The sequence below is a fragment of the Pyrus communis genome, chromosome 12 (assembly GCF_041283825.1).
Source record: "Pyrus communis isolate YQ-2024b chromosome 12, ASM4128382v1, whole genome shotgun sequence".
Classification (NCBI taxonomy): domain Eukaryota; kingdom Viridiplantae; phylum Streptophyta; class Magnoliopsida; order Rosales; family Rosaceae; genus Pyrus; species Pyrus communis.
Genome location: NC_142576.1, coordinates 19569064 through 19582912, shown reverse-complemented (window position 1 = coordinate 19582912; position 13849 = coordinate 19569064). Strand labels below are relative to the sequence as shown.

The 13849-nt window shown below is 36.0% G+C and overlaps 1 protein-coding gene across 1 annotated transcript; it reads left to right on the top strand.

Moving 5' to 3' along the window:
* The first annotated feature begins 3078 nt into the window (after positions 1–3078).
* LOC137746218 (putative elongation factor TypA-like SVR3, chloroplastic) lies at positions 3079–10122 on the top strand. Its single transcript, XM_068486293.2, has 14 exons — positions 3079–3406; positions 3660–3769; positions 3858–4061; positions 4147–4323; positions 4538–4690; positions 5472–5561; positions 5858–5992; positions 6076–6192; positions 6767–6918; positions 6997–7081; positions 7405–7499; positions 8224–8389; positions 8767–8962; positions 9664–10122. Exons 1-14 carry the CDS (start codon positions 3166–3168, stop codon positions 9798–9800), a joined length of 2058 nt encoding a protein of 685 aa, XP_068342394.1. The 5' UTR covers positions 3079–3165; the 3' UTR covers positions 9801–10122.
* Positions 10123–13849: the final 3727 nt, after the last annotated feature.

The window sequence follows — 13849 nt, the reverse complement described above, 5'->3', positions numbered from 1 at the left end:
AGAGAAAAGAAGGTTTTGAATACGTTCGTTTTGCTGACCCACTCAATTTTGTTTTGCGCCCCTCCAGGTTCAAGAATTGCAAAGGTGTGGTGACTACGAGGAAATTCAACGGTGTTCTGACAGAATGGACCAAATAAGGACTCACCTTCGGGTGTTTCATCTACAAATTGTATCTTTAAAGCTTCCGAACTGTGCAAATGGTTACGTCACTCTCACGTGACGGCCAGCATGCCCTCCTTCGGGACGGGGTGTGTCAGCCAAGCTTCCGAAACATTGATTTCGTGTTCCATTTGTCAAAAAATATTTTTCCCAATCAACATTTTTGTAGTTTCATTGGTTAAGGTTTTGTTAACAATGGAGGGTAAGAGGGGTTTTGATAATTGAAAAAGATAAATAATACATTAAAAATGATTTAGGATGTATTTAAAATTTTTTATTTATATCTAATAAGATCAAAATTGTCATTGCATAGTAGGGTACTAATAAAAAAATCCTTGAAAGAATAATGGAAATAATTGAAGAACTTTAGTAAGAAAGATGAACAAATTCAATTTTTTTCGTAGATTATTAAACACAGAGCTTGAGATAAAGGTTGGATAATATTTGAATTAATTAATATTATTATTTTGTTTGCTGGATTTAAATATCGGTTATTGAATAACTTTTAGTTCAATGTGTATTTGTTTTTAATTTATAATATATAAGAGAAGTGAAAGAGTTCGAAACTATTACAAAATGTTGAAATGCACCCTAAGCCATTAGATTATTGTAACCATAAAAAATAAAATCTAGAATTAAATCAGGGCAATACAACTTTGCTTTGGTGAGTGTGCATGTCACATCTTTTATTTACTGATCTTCATATAGACTAAATTTCTTCAATTTAGGCCCACAATTTTTTTTGGTCCAAGTTGTCACAAGTATAATATTTGAGTCCAAAACATTCCAAACTTAAATTTAGTCCAACCAAATATATGCATTATGGAGATTTTTTTGGGCTAAAGTCTCCCATTAGAAATACCCTTGTATTTTTACGTATTTTAAGTGGAGAATGACTTCTTGTTTTTAATATTATTACTGAATATGTAAAAATGACTGACATGCATTTTCAAAGGAGTCAGCAATATTTTTCTATAAAGGTGTCTTTTGCTAACCAATGTTACACTTTTATGCTGCTTTAAAAAAATGTGGTGGTTTTCACAAGTTGCATTTTACTTCATACACAGTCTTTCAGTTATTTAATAGTTAATCATGTAATAATATATAAGATGGTGATATTTCATACATCTTGTTTTATTTCACATACACCCTCAATAATCTAAAACAATTAAAATAGTTCATGAGAGGTAAAATAGGAATTGTGAAAATCACCACCCTTCAAAATATGACACTCAAACCCACTCTTTAAATTTTATTTTTCATTTTTTTAAGTTTATCTTATTTTGGCGGCCCAAATTTTATCTTCCAGCTATTTAATAAACAATATTTTAATTAAAATATATTATAGGGTTTAATTTGCTAAATTGAAAAGTAGTAAGAGCATCCCAATGGAGTTTTATCCTTGAGGTTACCACATTTATAGCTCTAACGAAAATTTCATCCTCAATGGGCCGAAAAATGGGAATACATCCATCACATGGGCTAGTAACTTCAATATTTGAATAACAAAAAGTTAGGCTACATCTAGCCTTAAAAAGTAGGGGACCCACACCAAATTGGGGGCCTAATCTTGGTTTTATTTTTTTTTATTTTTTTTTATTTTTTTCACTTAGAAATGGGTGAGCCTCATTTTTATTTTCAAAATATGATTTTAAGGGTTTATTTTTTAACCGTTTAGGATTTTAAGTTCATTTTCAACCGTTTGTTTGCTTAAGAAAACATATACAAACCACGACTATTTTTTGTGCGATTGATTAAGAAAAAATGTAGTGGTTTGTATTTAATTTTCTAGATTGAAAAATTCATAAAAAAAGTAATGAAATTTAACATTGGTGGTTTAGAAACCTAAACTGAAAATATAAACAAATAACATTATTAAATTGTGATAAGATAATGCAATCCAATAGTTGTTATGAAATGAAAATCTTGTTTGATTTCTGAGAATGTATTAAACAGAGAAATAAACCAACGGATAAGATTGAGATAAGATAATCAAATCTAATGGTGTTGTTATAAAATGAAATCTTATCTTGTTTGATTTCATAGAAACAAACCAACGGATGAGACTTAAGATAGCCTACAACAGTGCATAAGTGATGAAATCTAACTTTGTCAGAAATTAAATTTTTTTACGTTAAAAAGTTCATAAATTAAAATTTAAGATAACACGTTCAAAAATTAAGTTAAGAAAAGTTAAAACAAAAATAAAGTTACCGTGTAATCAAATTACTACATAAATAATATATATATATATATATATATATATATATAACACCCCATATAGAGCCAGATGATATATAGCCCCTTATTGGGAAAAATTATTTTAGAGCCCCAAAGATTCCTCCGAGCTTTAAATTAGGCTATATCCACCACTTTTCTAGCCCGATATAAAGCCTCTTATTGGGAATGCTCTAATTCACCTTATATATTTGAATAGTCATTTTAACGCACCATCCTTTACTTTGTACATATTCCCTATTAATTTTTTACCATTGATTACTTTAATTGTTCAGTATAAAAGCTACAAAACTGCACAATGTGTGGGTTGAGAAATGATGTGTTAAAATCATTTTCCCTTCTTCAACTTGCTAATATTTTTGATACTCCTGGTAGAGATGCATTTGCTATCCAATTACTACATATCTTGAGAGAATTACTCATATAGTACATGTTCACTGACATCGTGACATCTTATTCTAATGAAAATATATAAATTTTTATCTACATATCCCTATATTATTAATTCTAAATGTCACATGGCGGTGAAATGTTGTCATATTTTTCCCAATAAAAAAAAAAAAAAAAAAGCGAAAAACGGATGGGACCCAAATTAACTAAAGACGATAAAGGACCCACCTTCTCCGGGTCCCACTCAACGAGGATGTGGAGTCCTCCCGCAACTTTTATTTGTTTTGCTTTGGAAGTTCCAATAGCAGCCTCACTCGCCAAATCTCCTCTTTATCTCTCTCCCTGAGGCTGAGCCGCTGCGAGCACAGAGTCAGAGCCATGGAGATGGCAACCTGCAGCTTCCACAGCTCCTCCTTCTCCATCCCAAACCCTAGAAGCACCAGCGTTTCCTCTCCTCTTCCAGTCGCCAAGCAACTCTTCGGCTTCACCTTACCTTCTTCCTCAACCGCCAAAACCACCACACTCAAACTCCGCTCCCGGAACCCGAAACGCTTCTCCGCTCACCCGCCAATCAAATGCTCCGTCTCTGAAGCCACCGAAGCCGCCGCCATTGAAACAGGTACTTTCTCTTCTTCTTCTTCTTCTTCTCTTGAAATCTTTCATTTCCATGCCTCTGTTCGATATTTTCCTATTTACTGCACCAATTCTTACGTAATTTCGTATTTAGAGCAAATTGGTCTCAGAATTTATCTTCGAATAGTCGTAGATAAGTGGTTGCTTTCTTGATTGATTGATTGATTGATGTGTGTGTGTGTGTTGATTGGGGATGGTGGGCAAGGTTAGTCTGATTGGAAACTTGGTTCTTGTCTCAGAGAGGAGGAGTAAGTTGATGAGGAGAACTGACATAAGGAACATAGCAATTGTAGCGCATGTCGACCACGGAAAAACAACTTTGGTTGATGCAATGTTGAGGCAATCAAAGGTAGAGTATAAATCTCACGAAAATTCTTCATGCTATATTTTTTTAGGTTTCGTATTTCTTAATGACATTGTTAGGGACTTTTGTGCAGGTATTTCGTGATAACCAATTTGTACAGGAAAGGATAATGGACTCGAATGATCTAGAGCGTGAAAGGGGAATTACTATACTAAGCAAAAATACCTCTATTACTTATAAAGACTCAAAGATTAATATAATTGATACTCCTGGACATTCTGACTTTGGAGGCGAAGTCGAACGCATCCTCAATATGGTGGAAGGGATTCTTTTAGTGGTACTCTTTTGCATCTTCTGTTGCTTTGGCTTGTAATCCTTCTGGTGCTTTTGAAATCAGCAGTTTGCTTGCTTTGTGTTTTTAGGTAGATTCTGTTGAGGGCCCGATGCCACAGACAAGATTTGTTTTGAAGAAGGCTTTAGAATTTGGTCATGCAGTTGTTGTCGTTGTTAATAAGATTGACAGGCCTTCAGCTCGTCCAGATTTTGTCATCAATTCCACTTTTGAACTATTCATTGAACTAAATGCGACTGATGAACAGGTAACAAATTAATTGTCCTTTGGATCGTAATTTGTTTCTCAAACTGAAACAATGTATTTGGGGCGCGTTGGAATGGTATATTGGAATACTAGGAACTAGTTTGTGGTTATTGTTGAATAATAGCCAGAAATTTCCTTTTAATCATGTTTTGAATGATTGAATCTTGATCGGATTGGGAAAGCTAAGAAGTCTAATCTCATCTTTTTGCTTGCAGTGTGATTTCCAGGCAATATATGCTAGTGGGATTAAAGGAAAAGCTGGGTTGTCAGCTGATAATTTGGCAGATGATCTTGGACCACTTTTCGAGGCCATAATGAGATGCATCCCTGGACCTGCTATTGACAAAGATGGTGCACTTCAAATGCTTGTCAGTACTTTTTGATAATTTCATTGTTCTTTCTCCTTCTATTTTATAGATATTTACTACTAATCGTGACTGTAAAATCTGGATCAAGAAACTATTTTTCTATCAAGAAAGGCTGATCAATATAATTAGGTTACAAGGCTTTTGATGTAAAGACCTGTATGGAATATCCTTCTTTTTTAGTATAGGAGAAGAGTCAAAGGAGGCTCAGACTCTTTAACATCTTGACTGTTTGAAATTAATAAGTGGAAGATGAAGAACAAGAAATTAATATTAATTGTTCTTGCTTCCATAAAGCCGACCCCACTTAGTGGGAAAAGGCTTTGTTGTTGTTGCTGTTGTTGTTGTTCTTGCTTCCATAACACGTGTTAATATTTGTAAATGATCCAAGGCAATATGAGCTGCTGCTTGCATAACTCTGGAAGAGTGAGTTTCCTAAATTACCTATCAAGTTTTTGATGTGCTTTCAGAACAAGAAGACTTTTTACCACATTTCAGGAAAATGAAGAAAGTTAATGGCTATATTTGACTGTTATGAATTACAAAATTTCTGGTCCATATTAATGCAATTTGTTAGAGTGGTTAGGGAAGACAAACTGAACTGTGCTACACAAGTTTTTGTTTGTCACCATAATACCATAATACTTGTATAGCTTTAACTTGCTCCTGTGGAACTTAGCTGCATTTGCTTTTACTTTATGCTGTTTATTTCTCGAGTTTTCTTTTTATTCAACTTAGGCATCTATAGGTTATTCTGTATTTAATTTTAATCAAAACATTGCAGGTTACAAACATCGAGTATGATGAACATAAAGGACGAATAGCTATTGGACGTTTGCATGCTGGGGTTCTGAAGAAAGGGATGGAGGTGAAGGTGAGTTTGAACCAAAACTGGAACATGGTCAATGTTACATTCTAGCCTTTTCTTTTTCCAAATTAAATCGCTCAGGGTATTATTTTCATGATATCTGATTATCGCTGTTAATATTTAACCCTTATCAGTAGTATATTTACATGTTTAATCTGAATTTTTAAGATGGTATTCTTTTCTCATGATTGAAGTTCATTTTCAAAAACAAAAGGAATGCATAAAGTTCATCTTAATGCATTTTCTTCAACACAGGAAAAGAAACAAGTTTTCTAAACTTCTAGATAAGGTGTATTTTATAGGTATGCACCACAGAAGATGCATGTCGAGTTGCAAGAGTTAGTGAGCTTTTTGTGTATGAAAAATTTAGTAGGGTTCCTGCAGAAAGTGTGGAGGCTGGTGATATATGTGCTGTTTGTGGAATCAATGATATTCAGGTGATAACTTTGTTGATGCTATCACATTTTTATAAACTTGAGAGTTATTTCATGGTTTATTTAATATTTTTTAATCTGCTCAGATTGGCGAGACAATTGCTTGTAAGATCTCTGGTACACCATTACCTGCGATTAGGGTTGAGGAACCAACAGTGAAAATGGCTTTTGCCATTAACACTTCACCGTTTGTTGGACGTGAGGTATGCCTATAAAATAGTTTCTACTATTGTTTACTGTCTCATACCATGATAACTTTAATCAATTCCTTAAGATTTCCTTAGGATAAATGTTTGAAGTTATGAACAAGCCAGAATATTGAACAATCTGTGTAAAATCCGACTCCTAAACAGTCATTCCACATCCTAAAGTATTTACCCTGTCGGTGAATGGAGCAGAAGATATGAGGACATTCGAGATTGGAATCTGCACTTTAATAATGCATGAATGAGTAATGGAGATGATTTTGTATTAACATATATATAGGGTAATGTTTTTCGTTTTTGGTCAAAATGGGTAATGTTCAATTGCCACATTTTTGCATAGTATGATGTTAGAATTGTCACTGTAGATTAAAGTGAGTCCCCCTAATCAGTGGTCCTTGATTGACATCTAGCAACATAACCTGCAATATATCTGACAACTGAAGATTCTGCCTGGTCAATGGTTCATATATTTTTTTAATGTCCCTCTGGTAATTAGTTCTGGCACAAAATACAGTGATCAAGTGATCTGTCTTGTGTGACAATGATTGGAAATTTATTTCGTCCTTTTCAGGGAAAGTATGTTACCAGTAGGAACTTACGAGATCGCCTTTCTCGTGAGCTTGAGCGTAACTTGGCTATGAAGGTTGAAGATGGCGAAACAGCAGATACCTTCATTGTTAGTGGACGGGGTACTTTACATATTACCATATTGATTGAGAACATGTGAGTATAGTTGTTTAGTTGTTATTCTACAATCTTATTAATTCTATATGCACAATTTTAAATGGTTATTTAATTCAGGCGAAGAGAAGGATATGAATTCATGGTGGGACCTCCCAAAGTTATTAACAAAAGGGTGAATGACAAATTGCTGGAACCATATGAGGTGAGTGTCGGAACTTTATTGTTTCTTATGCGTACGAAATGGGCAAATGTTAGAAATACTTACTGTCACTGTTGAAGACCAATATTTATATTCCATTTTGAAAGAATGGGAATCAAAATAGGGCACATTGTCATACTAGTTAAAAATAATAATAAATGCATTGCTTTATTCTTAACAACTATGGTGCAAGGTTCGTTCAAAATTACAAATAAAGTAACGATATTGCCAAATAAATTTTCTTAAGTGAAATATCCCCTACAAGTTAGGAATCATGGGACCACTCATCTGATATCAGTCATTTATGTCATGTGGATTGCTTGCAGATCGCCACTGTGGAGGTGCCAGAAGAACACATGGGCCCTGTTGTTGAGCTTCTTGGCAAAAGGCGGGGGCAGATGTTTGATATGCAAGGAGTTGGGTGTGTAAACATTTCATGCTTCTATGCTCATCTTTAACTTATCATCTTTTTTAAATTCAACGTAAATGCATAAAGTAGAATCAGAGGCAATGAGTGAGCACATGATAATATTTAGAGCATAATTTTCTTTATAACTCTAGCAGTGGTTAGGGTGCAACCAAAGTTTGCACACTGTAAAAGATAATATTTTTTGTAAATATACGGTAATTACATAAAATTCAGTTGCCAATCAAGAATTTCATGCATATGTTTGTGAAGGTGCAATATCCATGCACCCTCATATTTTCCCCTATATATGTAATGCACATTAGTTGACCTTGCAGTTTGTACCTGAACATCCAGTCCATAATGAAGATCTTGTGAGAAACATTGTTCTTCCATTAGATATATACTGTGTTTTCTCTACCACACTTGCTTGTCAGTCTCTTATCCTGAACTGGTGCAGATGCATTTTCTATGTAGTGCTCTCTTTAACTAGTACTATGCACATGTCTGATTTTGAAATGATTAGACTATGTAACCGAAAGAACTTAGTAAACTAATACTTAATTGTCATCCTGTTCAACAATGGCCCCTTTCCCCCGCAGTGGGTACCTTGGAGGGTCAGAGTGCTCTCCTTCCTTTGTTTTCTGATTATGGCCAAAGACAGTTATTACTTGAATTTTCCGCTTGGTGAAAGCAACATATGATCTGATTATCTGTATGGACTTTATGCATGCACTAGGTCTGAAGGCACAACCTTCCTCAAATATAAAATTCCAACTCGTGGCCTTCTTGGTTTACGAAATGCAATTTTAACAGCTTCTCGTGGCACTGCGATTCTCAACACAGTATTTGATAGCTATGGACCTTGGGCTGGTGATATGAGTACCCGGGATCAGGGTTCACTGGTAACTTCCAATATATCATTATTTTGATGTTTAACTTTGCAAGTCTTGGTGGTGGTGAAAGGCTGAAAGCCTTTTGCCATTGTCAGTTATTGTACTGACTAGAACAGTTGCTATTATCAATTGTCACACTTTTGCACATCTAAGGTTGAGATGATTTTAACCTAACTTTTCACTAAAGTGAATACTCAAGTTCAAGCATTGCAGTCATCCAAATGAAGATCATATTTGTGACAATGATTTTAACCTAACTTTTCATTAAAGTGAATACTCAAGTTCAAGCATTGCAGTCATCCAAATGAAGATCATTTTTGTGACTTGTATGTCCGTCTTCCCTGTGTCAGGATAACTAAACTGAATTGTGACAAATTGATTTTTAGGTTGCCTTTGAGGGTGGAACGAGTACATCTTACGCCATTTCTAGCTCACAGGAGAGGGGGCAGTTGTTTATTGGTCCCGGGGTGGAAGTTTATAAAGGTCAGATAGTTGGCATCCATCAGCGGCCTGGGGACTTGTCCCTTAATGTGTGTAAGAAGAAGGCTGCAACAAATATCCGTTCCAACAAAGAACAAACAGGTGAGAAGCAACTATGGTACCTGTTATTTTATTTCCTGTCTATTGCATGAAAGAGTTAACTCCCTTCTGATATTGTTAAGTTCACATTTATTAAGCTTTGATATGTTGGCCAAAAATATAATATCCGTGAGGTTTAGCTGTTTTGAGGCAACAATGCTGAGTAATTAATAAAAACTAAACTTTTTCCTAACATTTCAATTATGTCTAACCAAGTTGTTTCTTTGTTAGCTATTTATCCCATTGTTAATGGTACTTTTAGGGAGACCCAATAAACATAGTATTCCACATGGAGCAACCCAAATAGATTGAATTTTTATCATGATAGCTTTGATTTTGCTCTACATGTTTTAAATGTCCACTTTTCTTTTTTTATTTTATTTTATTTCCAGAACAAAATTATCCTTATATTTGTGAGGAGAACGGGATATTTGATGTTTCTTAAGTTTAATGGTGTCATGCTTAATATTTGGCAGAACCAATGCAGTAGGTCTTTTATTATACTAATAATTTCTGAAAGGTCCCTCCAATTTCCCACGTCAATAATCTGCCTAGGCATTGATTGGTTATAAAAATGGTTGGGTTCTCGTGTTTTCTTCTAAACTTTCGATAAGCAATTTGATTTTCTTGAGTTTGTACATCTGCAGAAGCAAGCCTCAGTTCATGGCATTTAATAATCTTGATTCTCCCATCTCTCTGTGCAGTGATTCTTGACACCCCATTGGACTACAGTCTGGATGACTGCATTGAGTATATTCAAGAGGATGAATTGGTGGAGGTCACTCCCGCAAGTATCCGAATGTGCAAGAACCCAAAGTTTTCAAAGAAATCAAACAGGTAGTCAGTTTTCGTAAATATATATGATTTGAACCAATGATTATGCTGGCAAAGCTCATTGGATAACTCGTTTGAGTAAGCCGCGATATAATGTTTAGACATGAAGGAGAAAGAGTAAGCAAAGTTTTGCAATATTAATTGGTTGTATATAGAAGAATGAGAACCAAAGTTGTATTACTCAAAGATGTTCAATGGTGATGTGAAAGACAAATTGAAATGATGATTTCTGATTTTGAGTTGTAACGGAGACTGGAACTGTCGGAGTTTTTATTTTATTGAAGAACTCAATATTTCAGCTAATGGAAAGGAAATGTTAGCAAAGCGTATATTATTTTGTGAATTTAACTGCTGCTTGTTTGAGCTCAGGCCTGTCGTCAGTTGCTTAACAGGTACGTTTTGTCACTCACTTGCCCTATATACGTATATAGACACACACACACACACACACACACACACACACACACACACACACACATAATATAGTGAAGCTGTTATGTTTATTCTTATGGTCTACAAGACTAGAACTAAGGTCTAAGGGCTGGTTTTCCTCAAATTTTGGTTCATGAAAAGTGTTACTGCCTTACTTCTAATGGTTGGAGAAAAAGTTACTACCTGTAGTTGGTAAAATTACGAGAAAGATGATGACTGAATGCATGATGAGAGGCTGTATTTGTTGAACCTCACACCACGATCAAACCAAACCAATAACAGAAAACATGAACAACGGAAGCACACTTTATTGATTGAATAAAGGAATACAAGAAAACTCACACATACAAATAGTTTTCTTGTCACATAAGTCTCTCACACACTATATCCACACTAACTATACCCTAACGTTAAGGACCCTTTTTATACTAAATCAAAACCTAAACCAAACTGAGTTGGAATCCTAAACCTATCTGAAACTTGCGTCCAAGTTTCCCATACCTATTACAATTAGAACTCCCACACCAGTTAGGAACCCTTCTCGGATTCTATACCAACTTCTAACAAACTCCACCTTGGTAAGAACTCCGCCTCGAGACTTCTTCTGCTTCCATCGCTCCACCATTTTCAAGTATCAAACCTGTCTTACATGCACCAAACCCAGACAATGACTGAATTTTGATGCACCAACCACCTTTGTTAACATATCTGCAGGATTATCAGCTGAAGCAATTTTCTTCACAAGAATCTCGCCTTCAGCTATAATCTCCCGAACAAAATGATATTTTACATCTATATGTTTGGTTCTTGCATGATGCACTTGATACTTCGCCAAGTAAATAGCACTTTGACTATCACAATGCACATCTATCTTTCGCTGTTTAACTCCCAAATCTGCTATTAATCCCAGTGTCCAAATGGCCTCCTTAATTGCTTCTGCCATTGCCATATATTCAGCTTCTGTAGTTGATAAAGCAACAGTTGGTTGTAGAATTGATCTCCAACATATAGGACCATTCGCCATGGTAAACACATATCCTGTGGTAGATCTTCTTTTGTCTAAGTCACTAGCAAAATCAGAATCTACATATCCAATCGAGAACTTCTCGATTCCTTTATCATTCCGCTCAAAACAGATTCCCGTGCTCCTTGTTCCATGCAAATATCGCAGTATCCATCGAGCAGCTTCCCAATGCATTTTTCCAGGATTATGCATAAATCTGCTTACTAATCCAACTGCATGAGCAATATCAGGTCGAGTACAGACCATGGCATACATCAACCCTCCAACCAAACTAGAATAAGGAACGTCCTTCATCTTAGTCCTTTCTTCATCAGACTTAAGGCATAACTGCGTGCTCATCTTGAAGTGAGAGGCCAGAGGTGTACTTACAGGTTTGGTTTCATCACGGATGCCAAACTTGTGTAGCAATCTTTCCACATACTGTTTCTGTGATAAACACACCAGCCCTTTCTTTCTATCCCGTGTGATTTCCATCCCCAAAATTTTCTTTGCTTCGCCAAGGTCTTTCATCTCAAACTCATTTTGCATCTGAGTTTTGAGTTTTGAGATTTCTGTTTTATCACTAGAAGCAATGAGCATATCATCTACATAAATCAGTAAATATACATATGTACCTTCCCTTGTTTGCTTGTGATATACACAGTGATCGTATTGGCTCCTAGTGTAGCCAAAATCCTTCATAACCTTGTCGAACCTCAAGTACCATTGCCTCGGTGATTGCTTCAAACCATATAGAGATTTGTTGAGCTTGCATACTAGATTCTCCTTTCCTTTCTCTTCGTATCCTTCTAGTTGACATATGTAAATTTCTTCAGACAAATTTCCATGCAGAAACGCAGTTTTTACGTCCAATTGTACTAATTCGAGGTCGAACTGTGCCACCAGTGCAAGGAGGATTCGAATAGATGAATGTTTCACCACGGGAGAGAAGATTTCATTGTAATCTATTCCTTCTTTCTAAGCGTAGCCTTTTGCTACTAATCTGGCTTTAAACCTTACTGAACTTGCATTATTCATTCCATCTTTCTTTGCATATACCCATTTGCATCCAATGGCCTTTCTTCCCTTAGGTAGCTCCACCAGATCCCAAGTTTTGTTCTTCTTTAGTGACAACATCTCATCATCCATAGCTTCATGCCAATTTTTAGCTTCTTTACTCCTTGATGCTTCTGTGAAATCTGTAGGGATGTCTACTTCGATTACTGTCAATGCGTAGGCTATACAGGAGACGCAATCTTTGAATTTAGCAGGAAGCCCAACCTCTCTTTTTCCTTTTCTCTTGGCGATACAATCTTCTTGATCTGGTACATCATTAACCATACTGTCCTCTTCTTGCTTTTCTTCTTGATCGACACTGATTTGATCCTCATTGTCGTGTTTGTCTTCATCTCTTGAAGGTTCAGTTTGTTCTTCTGCTAGCTCCACCTCTTGCACAATCTTTCGATCTTCTCTTAGTTGCATATGAGTTTCATTAAACGTCACATTTCTGCTTATTACAACCTTCTTGAGTTCTGTACTCCACAATCTGAATCCCTTGACGCCATTGTTGAACCCTAGAAAAATAGCCTTCCTTGCTCTCGGGTCTAATTTATTTTCTTTCACATGGTAATACGCATCACACCCGAATACCCTTAGTCTGTCATAATCTTGAGCAATTTGTCCTGACCATACTTCCATTGGAGTCTTTCCGTTTATGGCTGAAGAAGGAAGACGATTTAGAATGTGACATGCATAACTCAATGCTTCTGCCCAAAAGCGTTTATGCAGTTTTGCTTGTGACAGCATACATCTGACCTTTTCTAACAGTGTTCGATTCAACCGTTCTGCAATTCCGTTCTGCTGAGGAGTTTCTCTAACACTGAAATGTCGTGTTATACCTTCCTTTTTGCAGGTTTCAAAGAAGGGATCAGACGTATACTCTCCCCCATTATCACTTCTTAAGACTTTCAATTTTTTTCCAGTCTTCCTTTCGACTATGTTTTTCCATTCTAAGAAAATATCCAGCACCTCATGTTTGTGCTTCATCATATAAATCCATGCTCTTCGTGAATAATCATCAATGAAGGATACGAACCATCTTTTTCCTCCTAGGGATTCATTCTTCGCAGGCCCCCAGACATCTGAGTGTACATAATCCAGGATTCCCTCCGTTTGATGTATTGCCGTGCCAAAACTTACTTTGGTTTGTTTGCCAAGGATGCAATGTTCACAAAAATCGATCTTCCCACTTTTGGCTCCCTCTAGGACCCCTTGTTTAATCAATCCTTGCAATGCCTTGTTTCCCACGTGCCCTAGCCTCATATGCCATAGACAAGATGTATCTGATTGATCACTTGCTGCTACCATAGCCATCGGAGATTCAATAGTGGTGCCTTCTAACAAATAAAGCAAACCCCTTCTTGGCGCTTTCATTATCACTAATGCTCCTCTTGCAACTTTCAATGTTTGTTTTTCTGAGTAGAATTTACAACCTTGATCTTTAAGAGTTCCAAGCGAGATTAAATTCTTCATAAGATTTGGGACATATCTCACCCCTTGTAGCTCTCGGACTACACCATCATGGTGTCTGATTTTAACACTACCAATTCCTTTCGTTGCAC

What these genes read in the sequence shown, in the direction of transcription:
- LOC137746218 (XM_068486293.2), top strand. Translation starts at nt 3,166, where the DNA reads ATGGAGATGGCAACCTGCAGCTTCCACAGCTCCTCCTTCTCCATCCCA. An exon ending in CAATGTTGAGGCAATCAAAG is followed by an intron (nt 3,770 to 3,857) that starts GTAGAGTATAAA and finishes ACTTTTGTGCAG; the next exon opens with GTATTTCGTGATAACCAATT. An exon ending in TTCCAACAAAGAACAAACAG is followed by an intron (nt 8,963 to 9,663) that starts GTGAGAAGCAAC and finishes CTCTCTGTGCAG; the next exon opens with TGATTCTTGACACCCCATTG.